Source organism: Scyliorhinus canicula, chromosome 10 (genome assembly GCF_902713615.1).
Source record: "Scyliorhinus canicula chromosome 10, sScyCan1.1, whole genome shotgun sequence".
Taxonomy (NCBI): Eukaryota; Metazoa; Chordata; class Chondrichthyes; order Carcharhiniformes; family Scyliorhinidae; genus Scyliorhinus; species Scyliorhinus canicula.
In genome coordinates, this window is record NC_052155.1 from 51,809,713 (window position 1) to 51,835,875 (window position 26,163).

General features: G+C 45.9%; 2 protein-coding genes across 5 annotated transcripts in view; one reads left to right on the forward strand and one right to left on the reverse strand.

Annotated features, from left to right (window-relative positions):
• The window catches only part of LOC119972362 (tubulin delta chain-like), a 138,817-nt gene extending 135,520 nt beyond the window's left edge, over positions 1–3,297 (reverse strand). The window contains exon 1 of one of the 2 annotated variants that reach the window (XM_038808919.1): positions 3,196–3,296. The gene's annotated coding sequence lies outside the window, so the exon portion shown is untranslated. Of the gene's footprint in view, positions 1–3,195 lie in introns of both variants that reach the window. The other variant, XM_038808920.1, reaches the window with a different exon arrangement.
• An 81-nt stretch (positions 3,298–3,378) lies between these two features.
• setd2 (SET domain containing 2, histone lysine methyltransferase) overlaps positions 3,379–26,163 on the forward strand; it is a 110,640-nt gene continuing 87,855 nt past the window's right edge. For 2 of the 3 annotated variants that reach the window (XM_038808911.1, XM_038808912.1), the window contains exon 1: positions 24,720–25,057. In XM_038808911.1, the coding sequence (XP_038664839.1) occupies positions 24,735–25,057 (323 nt within the window). In that variant the 5' untranslated portion in view covers positions 24,720–24,734. Of the gene's footprint in view, positions 4,063–24,719; positions 25,058–26,163 lie in introns of those variants that run through there. The other variant, XM_038808915.1, reaches the window with a different exon arrangement.

Below are 26,163 nucleotides of genomic sequence, written 5' to 3' on the forward strand. Positions count from 1 at the left end.
GTTTCTAATTTGGTTATATCTTCTATTGATTGTGTTCGAAATAAAATATTTTTTTCTAAAAGGAAAAGAACTTGCTGCTGTTTCCAAAAACTCTGAACACACACCAGTGATGCACATTCTACACAGTGTTATACACTACAATCATTTAACTGTGTTGTCATTCATCACACTCTGTTGCCTAGGGACCATACCGGAGAGAGAGAAGAGAAAAAACTGAAAGCGCCTGACCGTTTAATCGATATGGCTGCCTCTCAAAATCCCCAAAGAGTGTGTGACCCCAAGTGGACAAAGTTTTTTCTTTTATGAATTTACGGGATGTGGGCGTCGCTGGTAGGGGAGCATTTGTTGCCCATCCCTAATTGCCTATCAGAAGGTGGTGGTGAGCTGCTTTCCTGAAACTCTGCAGTCCCTGAGGTGTAGGTACACCCACTGTGCTGTTAGGGGGGAGCTCCAGGATTTTGACCCAATGACAGTGAAGGAACGGCGATATGTTTCCAAGTCAGGGTGGGGTTCCTAGGTATTTGCTGCTCTTGTCCTTCTAGATGGTAGTGGTCATGGGTTTGGAAGGTGCTGTCTAAGGAACGTTGGTGCATTCAGTGGTGGAGGGATTGAATATTTGCAAAAAGGGTAACAATCAAACTGGTTGCTTTGTCCTCAATGATGTTGGGTTTCTTGAGCGTTGTTGGGGCTGCACTCATCCAGGCAAGTGGAGAGTATTCCATTACACTCCTGACTTGTGCCTTGTAGATGGTGAACAGGCTTTTAGGGAGGGGAGGGGGGGGGGGGGGGGGGGGGGGGCTGGGGGATCAGGAGGTGAGTTACTCGCCATAGGGTTCCAAGCCTCTGACCTGCTCCGGCAGCCACAGTATTAATGTGGAAAGTCCAGTTCAGTTTCTGATCAATGGTAACCCCCAGGATGTTGATTGTGGGGGATTCAGCGATGGTAATGCCATTGAATGTCAACGGCCTGTGCCAGGTATGACTCCAACCAGTGGAGAGTTTTTCCCTGATTCCCATTGACTCCAGTTTAGCTAGGGCTCCTTGATGCCATACTCGGTCAAATGCCACCTTGATTACAAGGGCAATCACTCTCACTTTACCTCTTGCATTCAGCTCTGTTGCCCATTTTTTAACCAAGGCTGTAATGAGTTTAGGAGCTTAGCGACCCTGGCGGAACCCAAACTGAGCATCGAGGAGCAGATTATTGCTGAGTAAGTGACGTCTGATAGCACTGTTGATGGCTCCTTCCATCACTTTGCTGATGATGGAGAGTAGACCGATAGGGCGGCAATTGATTGGGTTGAATTTGTCCTGTTTCTTGTGTACAGAGCACACCTGGAAATATTCCACATTGCCAAATAGATGCCAGTGTTGTAGCTGTACTGGAACAGATTGGTTAGGGGTGCGGCAAGTTCCGGAGCACAAGTCGTCAGCACTATTGGCGGACTATTGTCAGGGCCCTTAACTTTTGCAGTATCCAGTGCCTTCAGCCATTTCTTGATATCACGTGGAGTGAATTGAATTGCCTGAAGACTGACAACTATGATGCTAAGGAGCTCCAGAGGAGACAGAGATGGATAATCCATTTGGCACTTCTGGAGGAAGTTGTTCAAAATGCTTCAGCCTTGTCTTTTGCACAGATGTGCTGGGCTCCTCTATCATTAAGGATAGAGATATTTGTGGAGTCTCCTCCTCCAGTGAGTTGTTTAATTGTCCCCCATCATTCACGGCTGGATGGGTCAGGACTGCAGAGCTTAGATCTGATGCATTTGTTGTGGAATCACTTAGCTCTGTCTATTATTTGTTGGGCACACAAGTAGTCCTGTGTTGTAGCTTCACTAGGTTGACACCTCATTTTTAGGTTCGCCTGGTATTGCTTCTGCCATGGTTTCCTGCACTCTTAATTCAACCAGGGTTGATCCTCCGGCTTGGTGGTAATGGTAGAGTGTGGGAGTGTGGTAATGCTAGGCTATGAGGTTACAGATTGTGGTTGAATACAATTCTACAGTGTCTCATGGATGCCCAGTCCTGACTTGCTCGATCGGTTCAAAGTGTATCCCATTTAGCATGGTGGTATTAATACACAACACGATGGAGGATTGTGAAGAAGAGACTTTGTCTCCACAAGGACTGTGCAGTGGTCACTTCTACCGATACTGTCATGGGCAGATGTATCTGCAGCAGGCAGATTGGTGAGGATGAAGTCTGGTATGTTTTTCCCTCTTGTTGGTTCTCCCACCACCTGTTGCTATGTCCTTTAGGACCCAGCCAACTTGGTCTGTGGTGGTACTACCGAGCCACTCTTGGTGATGGACATTGAAATCCCCCACGCAGAGTACATTTGCCACCCTCAGTGCTTCCTCCAAGTGGTGTTCAACATGGAGGAGTACTGATTCATCGGCTGATGGTGGCCGATATGTGGTAATCAGCATGAGGTTTCCTTGCCCATGTTTAACCTGAAGCCATGAGACTTCATGGGGTCTGGAGCTGATGTTGAGGACTCCCAGGGCAACTCCCTCCAGACTGTATGCCACTGTGTCACCACCTCTGCTGGGTCTGTCCTGCCGGTGAGACAGGACATACCCAGGAATGGTGATAGTTGTGTCTGGGACATTGTCTGTAAGGTATGATTCTGTGAGTATGACTATGTCAGCCTGTTGCTAGATTAGTCTGTGAGACAGCTCTCCCAACTTTGGCACAAGCTCTCAGATATTAGCAAGGAGGATTTTGTAGGGTCCACAGGGCTTGGTTTGCTGTTGTCACTTCCAGTGCCTGGGTTGATGCCAGGTGGTCCATCCTGTTTCATTCCTTTTGTGTTTTTGTAGCGGTTGAATACAACTAAGTGGCTTTCTAGGCTATTTCAGAGGGCATTTAAGAGTCAACCTCATTGCTCTGGGTCTGAGTCACATGTCGGCCAGACCAGGGAAGGATGGCAGATTTCATATTAATGGTAAAGTTCATTTAAAAACCGGTTGCTGGAAAATATTTTCCCCCTCTAAACGATCCAGAAACAGAATTAACGAACCCGAGCTTCCTTTTTGTTGCTCAAGTTATTCAGCAAGTGTTGTTAAATCGCGCGCGCCTGGTTGGCGGGGGGTGCAACTTCGAGAAGGAAAAGTCAGAACAGGAGGTTTTTTTGAAAGAAAACACGAAAGCCGCACCTAGCTGCGGGGAAAAGAAAAAGTAGACACAAACCTGAGGATTTATACAGCAGTAACTTCCATGAATGAATGATAATAAAATGTCGCTTGTTGTGTCAGTTTCGCCCTGGCGGCTGGGCCACTTTCAATTGGCCCAGGCAACTGTCAATTTCACAGGAAAATCCCAGTCACTTTTTAAAAAAAATCTCCTGGGTTCATTTCCGTTTGTTACGGAGGGACGTACATCGTCCTAGTGTTCTTTCTCGAGTCTTAAAAAAATACACACATAGAGGGAATGTGTGCTTAAAACAAGAGAGAACCCAGAACGAGAGAGGGGGGGGGAAATGGGTTTGAATGTAAAGAATCGCGTTCCTTAAAGTTTTTTTTTTCACGTTATAATTTTTCTGCCAGAGGCCAAACGGGAATTAAAAAAGGACCGTGTGCCGGGTTTATATATTTATATATATATACGCACACGGTAGAATAATATATAGATTATATAGAAAGGATGTTTTAGACCAGAGAAGGGCTTCGTGTGTGTGTGGATGCCTCACCAGGCGACCGGCGGCGGAGCAGCGAGCATTGGAACGAAGCTTGAAGGGCAACATTTGTGTCGGATCGGAGGAGAGAATTGATACAAAAAGGTTCGATTTTGGAACGTCGCGGGCGCCGGGATTCTAATTTCAGAACGTCGAGTTGCCACTCGCTTCGGGAGGAAAAGTCTCAGCGTTCCAAAGGAAGGTGGAAGAGAAATTTACAAAAAGGAGGAAATTTACACGCCGGCTGCGAGAATCGCTGGGGGAATTTTTCTTCTCTTGTCGTCTTTATTATCTTTTTTTCTTTTTTAATGCTGAATGTTTTGAGTAAAATAGCGCCGCTCGGTGAAGATGGGGGACGCTTATGACCCAGAGCACCCGACCGAGTAAGTGATCAAAATATCCATTCTTATCACTTAATTGATTTATTTAATTGGTACGCGGCGGATTTCCAGTAAAACTTGCATTTGAGGGTGGCAGAAATCAACCCCCACGAGTTTGGACTGTTTTTGGGAAGCAGTGCTCCAAGGGGGAAGGGCTGCAACACAGGCCCCTGTGATGGTCACTCTCTCCCTCATGTTTTAATCCTCACCACCACCTCCTATTTTACCTCCAGCCACCTCCCAACCTTGTTTGGCTCGAAGGTAAAATAAATGGCGGGTAAACTTTGAAAAGGGAGGAAGATGAAAAAAATACACACTGGATAGCTTTAGGGAAGGGAGACACGCAAGGCCTTAAAATCCACGACGCTCGCGTACATGTAATGGGCGGGCGGTGAAGCTTGCGACGCCTCAGGAGTATGTTGGTGAGAGTACTGGGCCCTGAGAGTGGCCTCGGTTGGATTTTAACTGGACAGTGAGTTAGAGGTTGGAGAATGATAGGGTGGGGTGCTCAGAGAATTGGGGGGGGGGGGGGGGGGTTGAAGAGGGGGTTTAAAGGGAGGGGGGTCGGTGGGGTTGACTGGCTTTCTTATTTGGCAAAGTGCTCGTGTTTGGTATAAAACACTCAGCAATTGGCCCATCTCATTTCACTGGACACAATGGGGACAGAATAAAGGGCAGTAAACATCAGGCTGGGAACCAAAACTAGCCAAAACCCAAATAGTGGCCATCATTTACCCAAGAAGACAGTTGGATGCCATCTTGAGTCATTTAAGCTGTTATCAAACTCACATAGACATGAGGGAGACAATTTGTGATGAATGTTATAGTAAAAAGCACGTGCAAGGTATTTTAAAAAGAGACTATTTCTCTCTTTGTAAATCAGCTGGACTGGGGTGACCTCAGTGCCATTCTAACAGGAAGAATTTTACTTTCTTTTAAAATGAAACAACAAATATTCAAATGAGGAGAGAAGACTTTCTGTCACTAAACCCCTAACCCCCCAGCCCGCCTGTAGTAGGAAGTCCTTTACACACATTATTTTCTAAAACTGGAGTTTGATGAACCGTTCATATTAAAATGAGACGGTTGCAGAATATTCTGGAAATACAGGTTAGTCTTGGAGAAGGCCAAAGATGTGCAGATTAGTGGATTGGCCATGCTAAATTACACCTTATATTAGGGTTGCAGGAATAGGATGGGGGGATTGGACTTGGGCCGGGTGGTCTTTCGAAGGGGCGGTGCAGAATCAATGGGCCGAATGGCCTCCTTCAGCACTGTAAGAATTCTATGAAAGCAAAGGTGAGTTCATGATGTAGGCAAAGACCCTTCATTGAGAAATGTACAAACTTGGGGGGGGGGGGGGGAGAACCGGAACCAATGATTTGTTCTTTTTATTTACACCTTCAAGCACTGTCAGGGCTGGAGGATTTTGAGCATTTGCTGTGCAATTTGCTTTCTTGTTTGTATTCTTTGTGTGCATTTCTTTTCTCTGCACAATGGAGCTCAGTTATGGAATAAGAAGTTAATCAGCCTGACCTGCCCCCTGAGTTTTCAACAGGGGAAAAGAACTGACATTCATATAGCACCAGTCATTGCCACTGGACACCTCAAGACACTTGAAGTCATTGAAGTACTTTTGACATATACAGTTACTGTTGGCTAACTTGGCTCCCAAGTTCTGCATGGCCAAGTCACCCAGAAAGCAATGGAACAAATAATCCGGTAGGGTTTTTTTGATAATACTGGTTGTGGGGTAAACGTGGCCCAAGGACACCAGGGAGACCTTCCCTGACCTATGAATAGCGCCCGGGTCTGTTACATACAACTAAGGGGGGGAAATGGCCTCAGTTTAATACCTCAACTAAATAATGACACCACTGACTATGCAGAGCCCCCTTGGTGCGCCATTGTTGTCTGAGTGTGTGAGCATAGGTATTCTTGCGGGGTATTTCAGCCAACTCCAGTGCTCATCTTGTCCTCAAACAGACAGTTTCCATCAGGAGGAGTAGCATGGTATTGATGATTAGTGGGTATGGTATTGAAGTTTTTATGTTCGCGGATTAGTAACTCCGAGTCCTGAACTAATAATTCAAATCGCACCATGGCAGTTCGAGAATGAGAGTTCAATTTAATAATCAGGAAATAAAAAGTTGGTACCTGTAAATTATCAGATTTTATAAAAGCCCAATTCCCTCCTGATAGACTTTAGAGCAGGAAACCTGCTGCTTTCCTGGTCTGACCAAGACGTGACTCCAGTCCCACGCCAGCTCTTAACTGATCCGCACAACCAGTCAGTTGCATGAATCCACCACCACAGCAGTGGTTGAAGATGATGGACAATTCGGGCCTTTCTGTCGAAATCCGCATTTTAAAGAAAAGATGCCGAAGCCTCATCTGGTCTATTTTCCCCCCAGTCCTCCCTCTTCCCTTCTGCACATGTTCATTGGTGGGTTGATTGCAGCCAAACGGCAATAATAGACTGCCATGGAGAGTCTTGAGTCCATATCCCTCAATACTAAACTGTGTCTTAGACATAGAATTTACAGTGCAGAAGGAGGCCATTTGGCCCATTGAGTCTGCACCGGCTCTTGGAAAGAGCACCCTACCTAAGTACACACCTCCACCCCATCCCCATAACCCAGTAACCCCACCCAACACTAAGGGCAATTTTGGACAACAGGGGCAATTTATCATGGCCAATCCACCTAACCTGCACATCTTTGGACTGTGGGAGGAAACTGGAACACCCGGAGGAAACCCATGCACACACGGGGAGAATGTGCAGACTCCGCACAGACAGTGACCCAAGCCGGCAATCGAACCTGGGACCCTGGAGCTGTGAGGCAATTGTGCTAACCACTATGCTACTGTGCTGCCTTGATCATAGACATGTGGGAATTCCCTTGGGGAGAAGGCATGGTTGATGAAGCTATATTTTATGCAAGGTGCTTTTGATAATGCAGTTAGGGAACATCAAAGAATGGGCAATTTGGGAGTTAATATTTGACATTGGCCATTGTGCGATTGTCATTGGTTGTTGACCAATGTCCTTATTTGTGATTATGCAGTGTTGTCAGGAGAATATCCAGATGTGTCCACTTTCGCCCAGTTATTGTAGATTGCATCTGTGTGAAATAGGTTTGTGGAGGGCATGTTGAGCTTGAGTGGAGTACCACGGCAACCCAAACAGATGCGCTGAACCTACAGGGAGAACCTATGATGGAAAATTGAAGGCTTGTTGAATGAATGGGTTTGGGAAAAGGATTTGCATAGAGCCATTCACCACCTCAGGATATCCCAGAGCATTTTGTAGCCAATCAGATGTTCTCCTCACTGTTTTCATGTGGAAAGTGCAACAGCCAATTTGTGCAAGCAAACATCCAAAAACAACAATTAAATAATTGATCACACTATATTTGTGGTTGAGGGATAATTATTGGTCAGGACACAAGAGGAATTTCCCAAGCTCACCTTTGAACTGTGCCATGGGATTGGTTACCCGGGGTTGTTTGAGGTGATTGAGAATCTCTGAGAGATAAAACCATCTGAAATGAGTGGGCACGCAGGTTATAAATCCTCTCATTGGTACAAACAATATTGTAATTTGGAATTCTGGGTTTCTTTAGTTTTTTTAAATTTAAAGTGTTCAATTCTTTTTTTCCAATTAAGGGGTAATTTAGTGTGGCCAATCCACCTTCCATGCATATCTTTGGGTTGTGGGGGTCAGACCCACAGGGAGAATATATAAACTCCACGCGGACACTGACCTGGGGTCAGGATCGAACCCGGGTCCTCGGCGCCATGAGGCAGCAGTGCTAACCACTGCGCCACCGTGCTGCCCCTGGGTTTCTTTTATTAATTAAACTTAGTCCACATTATATTGGTGGTGCTTCCCTAAGGCATTTGTGATTGATGACATTGGACCTCCTTTATTCCTTCATTCAAGTCGACAATGGGCAGGGGGGCAAATCTAGTGGTGGGCGGGGTGAGATCATTGGGGTTGTGTCATTTCACGCCTGAGACCAGAATTCAAACACAGCCCATGGAGATTTCATAGAATCCCTACAGTGCAGAAGAAGGCCATTCAGCCCATCACATCTGCACCGACCCTCCGAAAGAGCAACCTACCTAGACCCACCCCCCTCCCACCCTGTACCCTTAACCACACCGGTTATCATGGTCAATCCACCTAATCTGCTCATCTTTGGACTATGGGAGAAAACCGGAGCACCCGGAGGAAACCCATGCAGACACGGGGAGAACATACAAACTCCACACAGGCAGGTGCAGGTTCATCTCTTGCCTGTCTGCCTCTCTCTCTCATGGCCGATGTAAATATAAAGCAATGACTTATCATTTTATATTCAGGTTTAAGCCAGATAATTATGCATATTTGTGAATTGCGCACTGGGTCGTTCTTTGTTCCTTGGTCTGTCCTGGGTAACCATAGTCGTGCAGTGGAGACGTTTACATTTTCTATTTGTGCAGCAAAGATCCTCATCTACCGCAGTTTGCGCATATGCAGTTCAACGTTGGGCACGACGAAGATAACAGGGTAGATGCTGAGAGGATGTTTCCCTTTTGTGGGACAGTCTAGAACTAGGAGGCACAGTTTCGAGATAAAAGCTTCCCATCTAAGTCGGTGATGAGAAGGAATTGCTTCACTTGGAGGATTGTGAATGTTTGGAATTCTCCAGGGAAAGCAGTGGGGGCTGAGTTTTTAAAAATATTCAAAACGGCGATGGACAGATTTTTGAACTGGTGGCGGAATTATGGGAAACAGACAGGAAAATGGAGTTGAGACCAATTTCAGATCAACAATGATATTGAATGGTGGAACTCAATGGTCTAAGGAACCTATTCCGGTTCCTATTTCTTGTGTACTTAAGAAGCCAGGGTTTTGTGTCGGGGTCTTTCACAGGGTGTTTGTGACTTCTCATGCCAAGTCATTCTATTTGACTTTCCAGTTGACGTCACACTGTCGAAGGTTAAATGCATGGGCTTGTGCGGCTACAAGTGTTGAGGGATGTTACTGAGGTCCGAGTGAATGGGGAGACGGCTTATCGTCTTCAATTCACTGGACTTCCCAAGGGGGTTGCAGCATTGCAGTAAATGGAAGGAGCAACGTGCGGCAATACAAACAGTCGGAATCGACCTGTCCAATGACGCATATTGCAGTGTTGAGTTGGACATCAACAAGTCGAGCGTGATTATTTCTTTTTTTTATAAGTTTAGAGTACCCAATTCATTTTTTCCAATTAAGGGGCAATTTAGCATGGCCAATTCACCTACCCTGCACATCTTTGGGTTGTGGGGGCGAAACCCGTGCGAACATGGGGAGAATGTGTAAGCTCCACACGGACAGTGACCCAGAACCAGAATCGAACCTGGGACCTCGGCGCAGTGAGGTAGCAATGCTAACCACTGCGCCACCGTGCTGCCCCCGAACGTGATTATTTCTGGCCCATACTGTTGCAACAGTACTCGGTCTGGGAGCGCAAAAGGGGAGTTAGCACACGGAGCATCGCTGTGTTTGAAGCACGAATGCTGATATTCTGTATCTTCAATCTAGAACAGGTCTGAGTGGGGTCATATTGCATAGTACTGCTCAGGGGGTCATGTTTGGAATGCGCTCAAGTGTTCCCGCTTCCAAGTTGGAATGCAGTGATTGGTATTTTCTAAGGGTGTGACTTTTATTTCTGGAAAGTCCATGGGGTTAAGGTCCTTGTTCAAGGATCTGACATCAGATAAGTTTAGAGGTTCCTAATTCAGCACAAGAAGCCTGAACTCCAAAATGAACAGACGAATTAGAAGCAGGAGTAGGCCACTTGGCCCCTCGAGCCTGCTCTGACATTCAATGAGATCATGGCTGATCTGATTGTAACCTCAGCTTCACATTCCTGCCTGTCTAAAATAACCTATCATCCTCTAGCTTTTCGAGAACCAATCTACCTCGGCCTTAAAATTATTCAAAGACTCTGCTTCGAAAAACTTTTTGAGGACGAGAGTTCCAAATACTCTACACGCTCAGAGAAAAAGGTTCTCCTCATCATTGTCTTAGATGGGCGACCCCTTATTTTTAAACCTTGACCCCCCCCCGTTCTAAATTCTCGCACAAAAGGAAACATCCTCTCCAAATCCAACCTGTCAAGACCCCTCAGGATCTTGTAGTTTTCAATCAAGTCGCCTCTTACTCTTCTAAACTCCAGCGGGTATACAAGCTTAGCCTGTCCAACCTTTCCTCATGAGGCAATCCACCCATTCCAGGTATTAATCTTGTGAATCTTCTCTGAGCTCCTTCCAATGCATTTGCATCCTTCCTTAAATAAGGAGACCAATTCTGCACCCAGTACTCCAGATGTGATCAAACCAGTGCCCTGTAGAACTGAAGCATAACCTCCCTACTTTTCTATTCAATTCCCCACATAATAAACAATAACATTCTATAGCCAGTTGGTGTAGGTGGTGTCTGGTAGTTGGAATGAGGCAGATATTGGAGATATTCCACGTGGAAAGTTGTTTTTCTGGCCTTGAAAGTCACAACGAAGTTCAAAAGTCACGGCGATGCTTTATGCAACAGGAACAGGCCATTCAGCCCCTCGAGCTTTTGCTGCCATTCTATCAGGTCATGGCTGACATTTCAGCACCATTTTGAGGAGGTACACCACCACTGTTGCTTAAGATATCTATGGGTGGGAAATAGATGCCAAACTTTTCGGCGTCACCCACGTCCCAGGAACAAATAAGTTTTAAAAATTGTTACCTTTTAAATCTTAAAATCATTGGTGACAGATCTGTAATCGCCAAGTACAGTCTTTTAACACAAAATGTTCTAGCACAGGGACAGGTGTAGGCCATTCATTAACTCTAGCTTCCACCGTCATTTAATTAAAGCATGACTGATTGCTACCTCAACGCCGTTTACCCATATATCCCTTATATCTTTTACTGAACAAAAATAAATCTATTAATTTCAGTCTTCAACATTTCAATTGGCCCAACATCTGCAGCCTTTTGGTGGAAGAGTATTTCATTGTATGAAGACGAGCTTGCCGTGTTCACCCCTGAACAGCCCACCGCTACAATTAAAATTGGACCCTCTTGTGCTGGGCTCCCCAGCCAAAGAAAATCGCTTTCCTCTTTCTATCTTTTGAACCTCTTTATCATTTTGAATATATTCATTAAAATGCTCCTCAAACCTCCATATTCACAATGTGCTGTAGCACAGCCTTTGAAATGCTTGATGCCGGGGAGTCAGAATTCCACAACTGTTTAAGTCCCTTTTTAAAATATGAAATTTACCCAACCTTTGTTAAATTACATGTTTGAAATGAAAATTTTCAGGTTTGCCTCCGTTTGTAGCCCACTTCACTTCTGAGGTTGTTGTGGGTTTAAGTCCCGATCAATGACTGGGGCACACAATTTGGCCTGATATTTCAGTACAGTACTGAGGGAGTGCTACGGTGTCCCAGGGACGGTTGCTTTTGGGATGAGCTGCTAAACTGAAGTGTTGCGTCTCTATGTTGAGGTGGATGTTAAAGGATCCCCTGCCCTATTGTAAGTGGTGTAGTGGCTATGTTACTGGTTTAATGGTCCAGAAAATGAGTTCAAATGCCACTGCCATGGTTTCAGAGTTTCAATTGATGTTTGTTTCAAACATCTGGAAGTTAAAAAGCTGGGGCAAGCAAAAGTGACCAAAAAGCTATTGAATTATCAAAGGCTCATCTGGTCCACTGATGTCTTTTATTGAAGCAAGCCTGCTTTTGGTACCTGGTCAGGCCTACATGTGATTCCAGTCTGGCCCTAGCCTTGGTGCTCTCCGAAATGGCCTAAAAACCCATTTACTTGTAACCACTCTGGACAACCTGGAGGAGCAGTACATATGCTGGCTTTGCTAGGACACCCGCAGCACAAGAATAGTTTTCAAAATAACTGTTGTGAGAGAGTCAGGTTGCTGCTTTTCCTGCACAATAGCAGCCAATGCACTCAACATCTCACACAAGTGAACTACTTTATCGAACGTTTCAATGGAAATTCACTATAAATACAAATTTTCTCTCTTACTCCCCACAGGAATTACTAACACTGCCTGTGGGGAAAGAAGTGAAGTAACTAGTTGTATCGTACTCAGTTTTGTTTTGATATTTTAACATGTGTGGCTGTTCCGCTCGCTTAGACGGATGCGGTAGCTCGGAGGGATGCAGTAGCATAATGGTCATGTTACTCGAGCAGAGGCCCAGACTGACGCTCTAGAGACAGGAGTTCAAATCCCACCATGGCTGGGGAATTTTAAAATCAGTTAATTAATAAATTGGGAATAATGCTAATCTCATTAATGGTGATCATTAAACTACCAGATTTTCAGGAGCAGTACCAGGCATACCTGAAAGTGAGATGCCAACTGGTGAAGCTACGACACAGGACGAAGCGGCATGCCATAGACCGAACGAAGCAATCCCAGCATATCCAGGTGGGCAATGGAGCAACTCATTGGAGGAGGAGGCTCCACAAACATCCCCATTCTCAGTGATGGAGCACACCGGTGCAAAAGATGAGGCTGAAGCTTTTGCAACCATCTTCAACTGGAAATGCCAGGTGGATGATCCATCTGGGCCACCTCACAGATGCCAGTCTTCAGTTAATTTGATTCACTCCACATGATTCAAGAAGCGGCTCAAGGCCCTGGATACAGCAATGACTATGGGCCCTGACTGCATCCTGGCTATCGTGCTGAATGTTTGTGCTCCAGAACTGGCCATACTCCTACCCCAGCTGTTCCAGTACGGCCACAACCTTGGCATCTACCCAGCAATGTGGAAAATTGCCCTGGTCTGTCCTCTCCACAAAAAGCAGGAGAAATCCAATTTGGTCAATTGCCCCATCAGCCAACTCTCAATCATCATCACAATGATGGATGGTGTCATTGACAGTACTATCAGGCGGTACTTACTCAATAACATAACAACTCGTTCATCAAGTTTACTCCGTTCCAGACCTCATTGCAGCCTTGGTCCAAACATAAACAAATGAACTGAATTCCATAGGTGTGGTGACAGCTACACTTCTTGACCACGTGTGGAATTAAGGAGCTCTAACAAAATTTAAGTCAATGGGAATGGAGAAGGGGTGGGGGGGACTCTCCACTGCTTGGAGCCATACCTAGCACAAAGGAAGATGGTTGTTGTTGGAGATCAATCATCTCAGTCCCAGGATATTGCTGCAGGAGCTCCTTGGTGCCAGTCCCAACAATCTTCAGCTGTTTCGCTCATGATCTTCTGTCGATCAATAGGTCAAAATTGTGGATAGTTGCTTATCGCACCGAGTTCAATACCATTTGCAACTCCTTGAATACTGAAGCAGGACATGCCTGCATGCAACAAGACTTAGCGGCATTTAAGCTTAGTGTAATTGGTGGTAAGTAACATTTGTGGCACAAGTACCAGACAATGACCATTTCCAACAAGGGAGAAACTAGCTATCTCTGCTTGATATGTTAACTTCACCACTACCATTGTTAAAACCCCACCAATAACACCATACAGGACAAAACAGCCCACTTGACACCTAATCCTCTGACGTTAACTCCCTCCACCACCAGAGCACAGTGGCAGCAGTATGTACTACCTACAAGATGCACTGCAGAAGCTCGTCAGCCTCCTCCAACATCACCTTCCAAGCCTGTGACCTCTATCCACGTTTAGATGGACAAGGGGCAGCAGATGCATGGAGACACCACCACCTGCAAGTTCCCCTCTGAACCACACCCCATCCTGACTTGGAACTCCATCGTTGTTCCTTCACTGTTGCTGGGTCAGTATCCTGGAACGACCTCCTTAACAGCAGTTCAGGTTTACCTACACCACACGGATTGCAAAGGTTCAAAAAGGCAGCTCACCAATTGGGACAGGGCAGTGATGCTCGCATCTAAGCCTGTGTCTCCTCAAGAGGCTTTGTGGGTCAGAAATAAACCACCTGGGATGGTGAAAAGAAAGGATTGCATTTATTTATTTTTAAAATATTTTTTTATTCTCCTTTTTCTCTCCAATTTACACCCCCCAACAATAAACAATAATCAGTAACAAATATGTCAATCCCCATATCAATAACAACAATCCCATCCTCCCACCAAACCCAAAACATTAATCCACATGTTCGCATAAACAACTGACAAAGAGGAATCAGGAATCCCCCATAGCCCCCATTAACACCCATCGCCCCTCTCACGAAAGGATTGCATTTATATTGCTTCTTCTACGAACTCCGGGTACCCCAAAGTACCTTTGAAGTGTATGCAGTCAGTGTTGTAAAACGGAAAGTGCAACATCCAGTTTTTGCATCGGAGGGTCCAGCAAACTGCAACAAAGATAAACGGCCAATCTGTTGAAGTGATGTTGGGTGAGAAATCTCTATATTTGCTAGGTCACTAAAGACGGCCCCCTTTCCTTCATGCCTTAGTTTAATGGTTCATCTGAAAGGCGGCAGTGTAGTTCTCCAGCAGTACTGTACTAAACTGAAAATGTAGCCTTTTGATTTCAGAGTGTGACTGCTGCCAGAGTGCAGACTGACCCATAAAAAAATGTCATTGCCTTAAATTGGGGTGACTGCGTGGAGTCGGGTGATGTATAAGGGGTAGGATTGAGCATGGTTAAGTAACAGGCCTGTACCAGCTCTGTCAATCCTGGCATTCTTTTCAGTGTATTTTCTGTCCCCGAATCCTCTGTCCAAACTACTTCAAACATTTTATCAGCTTTTCCATAGAATCCCTGCAGTGCAGAAGGAGGCAATTCGGCCCATCGAGTCTGCACTGACCCTCCGAAAGAGCACCCTATTTAGGCCCCCTCTCCCCATCCTCAGAACCCCACCTAACCTGCACATCCTTGGACACTAAGGGGCAATTTAGTATGGCCAATCCACCTAACCTGCACATCTTTGAAGAAGCACGTTTGTTTTATTCAAACCCCTATCACTTAAGTTCTGAGCTAGTATCACAGGCTTATACTGTTTTATTTAATTTAATATTGATTGGACAGCGTAGATGGGGAGAAACTGTTCCGACTCGCGAAAGGATCGAAAACAAGAGGGTACAGATTTCAAATGATTAAAGAAAGAAGCAAAAGTAATGTGTGGGGGAACCTTTTTCACACAGCAAGTGGTTAGGGTCTGGAATGCCCTGTCTCGGAGTGTGGTGGAGGCGGGTTCAATCGAGGCATTGAAAATCGCTTATTGTCACGAGTAGGCTTCAAATGAAGTTACTGTGAAAAGCCCCTAGTCGCCACATTCCGGCCCCTGTTCGGGAAGGCTGTTACATTGAAGAGAGAACTAGATGATTATTTGAAAAGAAACTATTTACAGGGTTGCAGGGAGGTGATGGGGTGAACTGCTCATTCTGAAAGTCAGTGCCGACATGATGGGCTGAATGAGCTCCTACACTAGTGATTCTGTGATATGTTTTGTAGCTTGCTAGAGTTTTCCAAACCCGGAATGAACTGTAAGATTTAGTTGGTCTTCAGAAATTGTTCTATTGAATTGTGTCCTTGGTCTTTTAAAGGGCAGCACGGTAGCATGGTGGTTAGCATAAATGCTTCACAGCTCCAGGGTCCCAGGTTCAGTTCCCAGCTGGGTTACTGTCTGTGCGGAGTCTGCACGTCCTCCCCGCGTGTGCGTGGGTTTCCTCCGGGTGCTCCGGTTTCCTCCCACAGTCCAAAGATGTGCGGGTTAGGTAGATTGGCCATGCTAAATTGCCCGTAGTGTCCTAAAAAGTAAGGTTAAGGGGGGTGGGGTTGTTGGGTTACGGGTATAGGGTGGATACGTGGGTTTGAGTAGGGTGATCATTGCTCGGCACAACATCGACCTGTTCTGTGCTGTACTGTTCTATGTTCTATGTTTTGTGAATCCTCTAATGCCCAATCTTCCAGTATGAGGCCATCTAGTACTTTGTTGTAGCTGTGCCAAATTAACCATACCGTCCTCTGCTTCACACTGCCTGGAATGAATGTAAATACGACAAATGACTTGGAAAAATGCATATTGCGGTGTGGAGCAATGTTAAGATGTTTACCATCATTAAAAGATGAGACATGGTACATTTAATCAGAATGCGAGGAGGATCATAGATACAAGATTAAATGCAAGACTTGTGGAACTGGTGACAGAAGCTCATTTTATGCTGAGTTGTGAGGCCTTCAAAGTAAATTCACTTTAAGGGTTTGTGGCTAAGGTGGAAACTATGTAAACAGTCAAGATTAGATTTGGTAGGTGGCTGAAGGGATTTGGAAAGTGAGGGGTCGGAAAATTCCATTGCTCACGTGGGATGAATGGTTGAGCTGGATGGTTTGGTTTCCATTCTGGAGCCTCTAGATTAACGTTGTTTTTTTAAAGCCGATAACTGTAAGGAACACCATTTTAGGCTGGGCGGTGAGTGATGGGCAACTTAATGCCATTCTCGTGGCATATGGAGCTCCTAAGTGTATCTGGGGGTGACCCTCTTTACAATAAATACATGCCTGAGGTTAGAGAATACACCAAGATGGAAAAGGAGAATTAAGCACCTTCCATAGAATCTACAGTCCAGAAAGAGGCCATTTGGCCCATTAATCTGCACCAACCGTCCAAAATGACCACTTAATGGGTAATTTCTCCAACTATGCACTCGGGGCTCCTGATGATCCCATTATCAAGGTTCTAGCTAAAGATGGAAAAACTTGCATTGGAAGCAGTTTGGAGAAGGTTCATGAGGTTGATTGATGGAATGAGGGGTTTGTCTTGTGAAGAAAGGTTGAGCAGGTTGTACCAATACTCCGTGGAGTTCAGAAGAATGAGAAGTGCTCTTGAAACATAATGGAATCCACAGGCTGGATTCTAAGAGGATGTTTCCCCAAGTGGGGGAATCTAGAACTAGGGGGCACGGTTTAACAATAAGGGGCTCCCATTTAAGACCGAGATGTGGAGGAATTTCTTCTCTCAGGCGTGTTAATCTTTGTAATTCTCTTCCTTGAAGAGGAGATTTGGATGAGCCATTGAGTATAATCAAGGTTGGTGCTTAACACACGGGTCCAGAGATAGCGATCTTTGGAATGTCAGAAGACCCGGGAGTTCGGGGGGCGAAAGAGGCCGACGTCTTGGCCTTTGCCTCCCTAGTAGCCCGGAGACGGATTTTATTAATGTGGAGGGACTCGAAGCCCCGGAGTGTATAGACTTGGGTTAAAGACATGGCTGAGTTTCTCAGCCTCGAGAAAATAAAGTTTGCCTTAAGAGGGTCTATGCTAGGGTTCTCTCGGAGGTGGCAACCATTCGTCAACTTTCTCGGGGAAAATTAAAATGTCAGCAGCAGCAGCAATCCATGGGGGGGGGGTACGGGCCTGCGTGCTTCATTGGGATGGTGTGGGAAGACTGGGTCACGTGGGGTAATGTCTATTTAATTGTTATTGTATATTCTCTTTTTGCACTATGTTAATGTTCACTCTAGTTTGTTTTGTTATTATTGTTACTACTGTTTTATTATGAAAAATTCTGTAAAACCTTAATAAAAATACTTTTTTTAAAAAAAAGAGTATAATAAAGGCTGAGTTAGACAGATTTTTGATCGGCAAGGGGGTCGAGGGTTATGCGGTCAGGCAGGAAAATGGAAATAAGGCCACAATTAAATCATCCATGACCTTATTGATGATGTAGCGGGTTCAATGGGTTGAATTGCCTACTCCTATATCTTATGATCATATTACACGGAGCAGAAAGTGCTCTGGTCTCTTGTCAGCTCCCTGCTCCACAGCGAGATCCTGTATTTCAGAAATGCAGGAGCTTGAGCATGAATGCTGGTCACTATGATAGCACCTATAGGTCAGGGCAAAATTGCACCAATTGCTGTTCCAGATATTTCCTATCAGGAGACATCCACATGGAGCTGGGCAAAGCCATGCCAATTGAACTTTGGGATTTAGATTAATTGTCGTGTGTACTGGGGTACAGTGAAAAGTATTGTTCTGCGTACAATCCAGACAGATCATTCCATATATGAAAAACATAGGACATATGATAAATACACAGTGTAAATACATAAGACACCGACATCGGGCGAAGCATACAGAGTGTAGTACTACTCAGTTGAGAAAATGCATAGAGAGGTCACTTAGTCCATAAGAGGGTCATTCAGGAGTCTGGTAACAGTGGGAAAGAAGCTCATTTTTGAATCTGTTAGTGCATGTTCTCAGACTTTTGTATCTTCTGCCCAACTGAAAAAGTTGGAAGTGAGAATATGCCAGGTGGGAGGGGTCTTTGAGTATGTTGCCCGCTTTTCCCAGGCAGCGGGAGGTTTAGACAGTCAGTGGATAGGAGGCGGTTTTGCGTGATGGACTGGGCATTGTTCATGACTATAGTTTCTTGCAGTCTTGGGCCGAGCAGTTGCCATACCAGGCTGTGATGAAGCCTGATAGGATGCTCTCTATGGTGCATCTGTAAAGATTGGCAAGAGCCAATGTGGACATGCCGAATTTCCTTCATCTCCTGAGGAAGTATAGGTGCTGTTGTCCTCTCTTGGTTTTTTTTTTATTTTTAAATATCCAATTCTTTTTTTTTCAAATTAAGGGGCAATTTAGCCTGGCAATCCACCTACCCTGCACATCTTTGGGTGGTGGTGGGTGGGTGGGGGGGGGGGGGGTGGGGAGACCCACACAAACACAGGGAGAATGTGCAAATTCCACATGGACAGTGACCCAGGGCCGGGATCGGACCCGTGTCCTCGGTGGTGTGATGCAGCCGTGCTAACCACTGCGCCACCGTGCTCCCGTGTTGTGCTTTCTTGATCGTAGCATTGACGTGGGTGGGCCAGGACATATTGTTGGTGATTTGTACACCCAGGAATTTTAAGGTGTCTACCATCTCCACCTTGGCACCATTGATACAGGGATGTGTACGACACTTTGCTTCCTGAAGTCAGGAACAGCATCTTAGTTTTGCTGACATTGAGGGAGAGATTGGTGTCATTGCACCATGCCACTAGATTCTCTATCTCCCTCCGGTACTCTGACTTATCGTTGCTTGAGACCCAACCCACTACGGTCGTATTATCAGCAAACTTGTAGGTGGAGCTAGATTTTGCTACACAGTCATGTGTACAGTGAGTATAGTAGGAGGCTAAGCATACAGCCTTGAGGGGGCCCGGTATTGAGGACTATCGTGGAGGAGGTGTTGTTGTTTATCCTTACAGGTTGCGGTCTTTGGGTCAGGACGTCGAGGATCCAGTTGCAGAGGAGCCAAGTCATAGATTTTGGAGTTTGGATGTGAGCTTGGCTGAGATTATGGTGTTGAAGGCAGAGCTGTAGTCATTGAACACGAGTCTGACATTGATGTCCTTGTTGGATTGGATTGGATTGGATTGGATTTGTTTATTGTCACGTGTACCGAGGTACAGTGAAAAGTATTTTTCTGCAAGCAGCTCAACAGATCATTCAGTACATGGGAAGATTGTCAAGATACTCCAGGGATGAGTATAGGTCCAGGGAGATAGCACATGCTGTGCACCGGTTGTAGGCAAATTGCAGTGGATCAAGGCAGTCTGGAAGGTTGGAGTTAATGTGTCTCCTAACTAACCTCTCGAAGCACTTCATAATGAAAGATGTCAGGGCCATCGGTTGGTAGTCATTGAGGCACATTGCCTGGTTCTTCTTTGGCACTGGTATGTTGTTGTCCTCTTGAAGCAGGTGGGATCCTCTGAGCAGAGTAGGGAGAGGTTAAAGACGTCTGTGAACACACCCACCAGTTGGTCCGCACAGGATCTGAGTGGACGACCAGGGACTTCGTCAGGACCTGTTGCCTTCCGTGGGTTCACTTTCAAGAAGGCTGATCTAAACTGAGACTGTGATGGTAGGAGTGGGTATGTCCGAGGCGATTGGCGCGGGGGTGGGGGGGGGGGGGGGGGGGGGGGGGGGGGGTGCTCTCTTGCTAGAGAGATTCTACTCTGCTTTGCTTTGTATTCCGTTACGTTGTTTAAACCTTGCCGCAACCAACGAGAGGCCGTGTCGTTGGTTTGTGACTCTAGTCTGTCACTCTAACTTAGTCTGGTATTTTCTCTCGGCGTCCCCTGATGGCTTTGCGGATGTCGTACCTAGATTTCTTGTATAGGTCAGGGTCGCCTGTCTTGAGCGCCTCAAACCTGGATTCAGTAATGAGTGGATCTCTCAGTTAAGCCATGGTTTCCGGGTTGGGGATTGTCTCATTGGAGAGACCAATTATTTATTTATTTTAAAATTTAGAGTACCCAATTCATTTTTTTTTTTCCAATCAAGGGGCAATTTAGCATGGCCAATCCACCTACCCTGGCACAGGATCTGACTGTGTGGGGGAATTAGCTCAAATGGTAGAGCGCTTGCTTTGCATGTAAGAGGTAGTGGGATCGATGCCCACATTCTCCAATTTGATTTAATGACTAGGGTAAGAGTAGGGCCAGTCAAGGACAGTGGTGGGAAGTTGTGTGTGGAGGCTGAGGAGATAAGCGAGATACTAAATGAATACTTTTCGTCAGTATTCACTCAAGAAAAAGATAATATTGTGGAGGAGAATGCTGAGACCCAGGCTATTAGAATAGATGGCATTGAGGTGCGTAGGGAAGAAGTGTTGGCAATTCTGGACAAGGTGAAAATAGATAAGTCCCCGGGGCCGGATGGGATTTATCCTAGGATTCTCTGGGAAGCCAGGGAAGAGATTGCTGAGCCTTTGGCTTTGATTTTTAGGTCATCATTGGCTACAGGAATAGTGCCAGAGGACTGGAGGATAGCAAATGTGGTCCCTTTGTTCAAGAAGGGGAGTAGAGATAACCCCGGTAACTATAGGCCGGTGAGCCTAACGTCTGTGGTGGGTAAAGTCTTGGAGAGGATTATAAAAGATACGATTTATAATCATCTAGATAGGAATAATATGATTAGGGATAGTCAGCATGGTTTTGTGAAGGGTAGGTCATGCCTCACAAACCTTATCGAGTTCTTTGAGAAGGTGACTGAACAGGTAGACGAGGGTAGAGCAGTTGATGTGGTGTATATGGATTTCAGTAAAGCGTTTGATAAGGTTCCCCACGGTCGGCTATTGCAGAAAATACGGAGGCTGGGGATTGAGGGTGATTTAGAGATGTGGATCAGAAATTGGCTAGTTGAAAGAAGACAGAGAGTGGTAGTTGATGGGAAATGTTCAGAATGGAGTGCAGTTACGAGTGGCGTACCACAAGGATCTGTTCTGGGGCCGTTGCTGTTTGTCATTTTTATAAATGACCTAGAGGAGGGCGCAGAAGGATGGGTGAGTAAATTTGCAGACGACACTAAAGTCGGTGGAGTTGTAGACAGTGCGGAAGGATGTTGCAGGTTACAGAGGGACATAGATAAGCTGCAGAGCTGGGCTGAGAGGTGGCAAATGGAGTTTAATGTGGAGAAGTGTGAGGTGATTCACTTTGGAAAGAATAACAGGAATGCGGAATATTTGGCTAATGGTAAAATTCTTGGTAGTGTGGATGAGCAGAGGGATCTCGGTGTCCATGTACATAGATCCCTGAAAGTTGCCACCCAGGTTGATAGGGTTGTGAAGAAGGCCTATGGTGTGTTGGCCTTTATTGGTAGAGGGATTGAGTTCCGGAGCCATGAGGTCATGATGCAGCTGTACCAAACTCTGGTACGGCCGCATTTGGAGTATTGCGTACAGTTCTGGTCGCCTCATTATAGGAAGGACGTGGAAGCTTTGGAACGGGTGCAGAGGAGATTTACCAGGATGTTGCCTGGTATGGAGGGAAAATCTTATGAGGAAAGGCTGATGGACTTGAGGTTGTTTTCGTTAGAGAGAAGAAGGTTAAGAGGTGACTTAATAGAGGCATACAAAATGATCAGAGGGTTAGATAGGGTGGACAGCGAGAGCCTTCTCCCGCGGATGGAGGTGGCTAGCACGAGGGGACATAGCCTTAAATTGAGGGGTAATAGATATAGGACAGAGGTCAGAGGTGGGTTTTTTACGCAAAGAGTGGTGAGGCCGTGGAATGCCCTACCTGCAACAGTAGTGAACTCGCCAACATTGAGGGCATTTAAAAATTTATTGGACAAGCATATGGATGATAAGGGCATAGTGTAGGTTAGATGGCCTTTAGTTTTTTTTTTCCATGTCGGTGCAACATCGAGGGCCGAAGGGCCTGTACTGCGCTGTATCGTTCTATGTTCTATGTTCTATGTTCTATATCTTTGGGTTGTGGGGGCGAAAGCCACGCAAACACGGGGAGAATGTGCAAACTCCACACGGGCAGTGATCCAGGGCCGGGATTTGAACCTGGGACCTCAGCGCCGTGAAGAGAGACCAATTATTGAGGGAGCCCATGGCTGATGGTCGGATCACCAAAGAATTATCCTCAAAATATGGTTCCTGCTGCAAGCTTACAGCCTGGTCAATGCCAAACCTTTTTTAAAAAATTTAGAATACCCAATTCGTTTTTTCCAATTAAAGGGCAATTTAGCGTGTTCCCTGCACATCTTTGGGTTGTGGGGGCGAAACCCACGCAAACACTGGGAGAATGTGCAAACTCCACATTGACAGTGACCCAGAGCCGGGATCGAACCTGGGACACCTGCGCCGTGAAACTGCAGTGCTGCCATTGCGCCACCGTGCTGCCCTGTCAATGCCAAACCTAAGATATAGAAATACTGGTTTGACTGCATGGCTTACTTCTGTGTTGTAATTGCTACATAAGAAGTAGAGACCCACAAAAGTTTGCAGCCAAATTATACCTTTATTGCAATAGTTCCGCTATAAATACAGGATTTCTAGTTATTCTTTCACCAAAGACTATAACAGAATCAAAACTTCTCATTCTAGAGGAATAAAAGCTACAAAGCTCCCCATATGGTAGAAATTTGGCGAGTTTAAACAAGTGACCTATTATGGAAGTCTTATTGGGAATGTTTTCTCCCGAGTTGAAAAGGTGGGTTTAAATCTGATGGTCTCAATATTATTTGAGAAATGAATGCTCTATTTTAATTGGCATCCATCATCGAAGCAAGCAGCTTCCAAACTTATTCCATGGCAAAGTCGTTGTTTATTGGCTTAGCTGCAGGAGACAGAGGGTGATGTCAGACGGCTGGCTGCTTTAGTGAGTGGAGTCCAGTGGCTCATCATGGATCTGTGCTGAGTCCTCTATTGTTTATCGTTAACATAAACAACATATACGACGATTGGGGGGGGGGGGGGGGGGGGGGGGAGGATCAATAAGTTTGCAGATGACACGAGGATTGGCTGGGTGGCTAACACTGACATTGTGAGTCTTGGGTTACTGGAAAATATAGACGCGATGATCAAATGGGCAGAAAAGTGGTAGATGGGAGTTTAACCCTGAAAAGTGAGTTGGTACATTTTGGAAGGGGTAATGTGACCAGGAAGTATTCGATGAATGGCATGACACTGGGAAGTTCCGAGGAACAAAGGGACCTTGGTTTGTTCCTCCATAGATCTCTGAAAGTGTAAGGCAGGTAAATAGGGAGGTGAAAAAGGTGTATGGGGCACTTTCCTTTAATCAATCGAGGCATAGATAACAAAAGCAGGAAGGTCGTGTTGGAGTTGTATAGAATGTTGCTTCGGCCCCAGCTGGAAGACCGTGTGCAATTCTGGTCTCCACATAGGATTTCACTTGAGGGGGTGCAGAGACGATTCACCAGGATGTTGGCCTGGGATCCAACATTTAAATTTTGAAGAGAGATTGGATAGGCGTGTACACTGTGCAAGGTTACCCCCCACCCCTCCCCCCCGCAACAACCACCACCAAACGCTTGATGGGGCACTAGTTGAGTTTTTGCAACAGTTTGACAGCTTTCATGCTGATTTTGCTTTTCCCCTCATGCTAGTCCACAAATCACTTTTATTGAATTCAAGTTCTAACTTGCCGTATTGGAATTGAACTTGTCCTCTGGGTTCTTTGGTTAGTTATCAAGTGCCAGAGCCACTGTGCTGCATATCACCCAACAGGTATCCCCAGGTTACTGCTTATTTTTGGGAGCTGACGGAAATAAAACTCAGTATTTATACTGCACTATATGAACTTCTCTCCAATAGGGTTGTATATGGGATGATTGATATTGAAGTGAGGCCATCAGTTTTCTCGACTTTGGGCGCATTCTTTGGATGGTGTTAGTCAACGGAGGAACGTTGTCCAGGACACGGAATGAGCCTCCTCCCGTACTTTGAACAAAACCTAGAAATCTTCAAGGTTTATTTTAAGTTTTGCTTTTGGGATCACAAGGCCAGCAGTGATTACACTGAGAAAGCCACGGTATGCAGTCCATATGATGCAGATGCTTCCTCAGTGATGTCATTCTTTGTTGCAAATTCCTTTGAAATTCTGGTGAGTCAAACTCGGATGACACAAAAGTTTGGTTATGTCGAAGTTTTCAGCAAATTCCATCGAACGATGTCTGTGATGGGCCAAAATTCCATACTGGTAATTCTATTTTGGCCAAACCTGTCTAAGCTGTCACATGACTGAGCCAACCAATCAGAGTGGACATAGACCACACAAAAGTGGAAAATAATGGTGTCCTGGGAAAGGTATCATTTGACATCAAGATTGCCCTCTGATGAGATTTGCAAGCCGGTATGTGTGGCTAAACTTGCCAGAAAGTTAAATGGTGTCGATCTGAGAGAAGGTGAAGTTAACGTAACAGTAAATGTTAAACTGTGGTGATGCTCATCACAAAGGAGTAGGAGAGTCCACCATCGAGTTTGTCCGCCATTCCGAAATAGGAGGCAAACATCTTGGAACAACGCAACAAGCTGGCATTCCCTCCAGCAAGGAAGAGGATAGAAATGGCTCCCTATCTTACTGTTCAAGCAGCTCTGCTCACGTGGTTCAAGGCAACCCAAACAGAAAGCGTTCCCACATCCGGTTCAATCCTGCAGGAAAGGGGATTGCCCTGGCAAAGAAGCTGGGCCACATGGAATTCACCTGCAGCGACCGATGGCTGGACCGATTTAAATCATCATCCGTGCAGTAAGTGCCGCGGTTACAAAGCTTATGGCATCAATGACAGATGATTGGTTTGATAATGGTGTCCGCCGCACCTTGAACAAGTGTGCACTGGGAGACATTTATTTTAAAAATATATATATTTATTCAAATTTTCAACAAAACACTCCAAACAATAAAAGGAATAAAGCACAAAACAAGCAAAAATTATACACTGGATTTCCAACAAAATACAATAACCCGCATTGAACAAATAAACACGCCAGTAAGGAAAACGCCCCACTCTAATCTAAACAAAAAAGAAAGACCAACCCCCCCCCCCCCTCTCCCGGGTTGCTGCTGCTGTTGACCTCCACTTAGGAACGGAGAACCCCTGCACAGACCCTCGCAAGGCAAACTTTATCCTTTCCAGCTTGATGAACCCAGCCATGTCATTAATCCAAGCTTCCACGCTTGGGGGCTTCGCATCCCTCCACATTAGTAGGATCCTCCGCCGGGCTACCAGGGACGCAAAGGCCAGAACTCCGGCCTCTTTCGGTTCCTGCACTTCCAGCTCGTCCGATACCCCGAATAATGCTATCCCCCAGCTCGGCTTGACCCAGGTGTTCACCACTTTGGACATAGTCCTCGCAAAGCCCCTCCAGCACCCAGGGGACCAGGAGGGGGGGATTGGGAGGCTCCCACTGAAAAGGGCGGAGAGGAGCTTCAGGTACTTGGGGGTTCAGGTGGCCAGGTGCTGGGGGGCCTTGCATAAGCTAAACCTCACCAGGCTGGTGGAGCAAATGGAGGAGGAGTTTAAGAGGAGGGACATGCTGCCGCTGTCTTTGGTGGGTAGGGTGCAGTCAGTCAAGATGACGGTGCTCCCGAGGTTTCTGTTCTTGTTCCAGTGCCTCCCCATCCTTATCCCGAAGGCCTTTTTCAGGCGGGTTAACAGGAGCATTACGGGGTTTGTGTGGGCACACGGGACTCCAAGGGTGAGACGGGTGTTCTTGGAGCGGGGCAGGGTTGGGGGGGGCTGGCATTGCCCAACCTCTGTGGGTATTATTGGGCTGCCAACGCAGCGATGGTGCGTAAGTGGGTAATGGACGGGGAGGGGGCGGCATGGAAGAGGCTGGAGATGGCAACCTGTG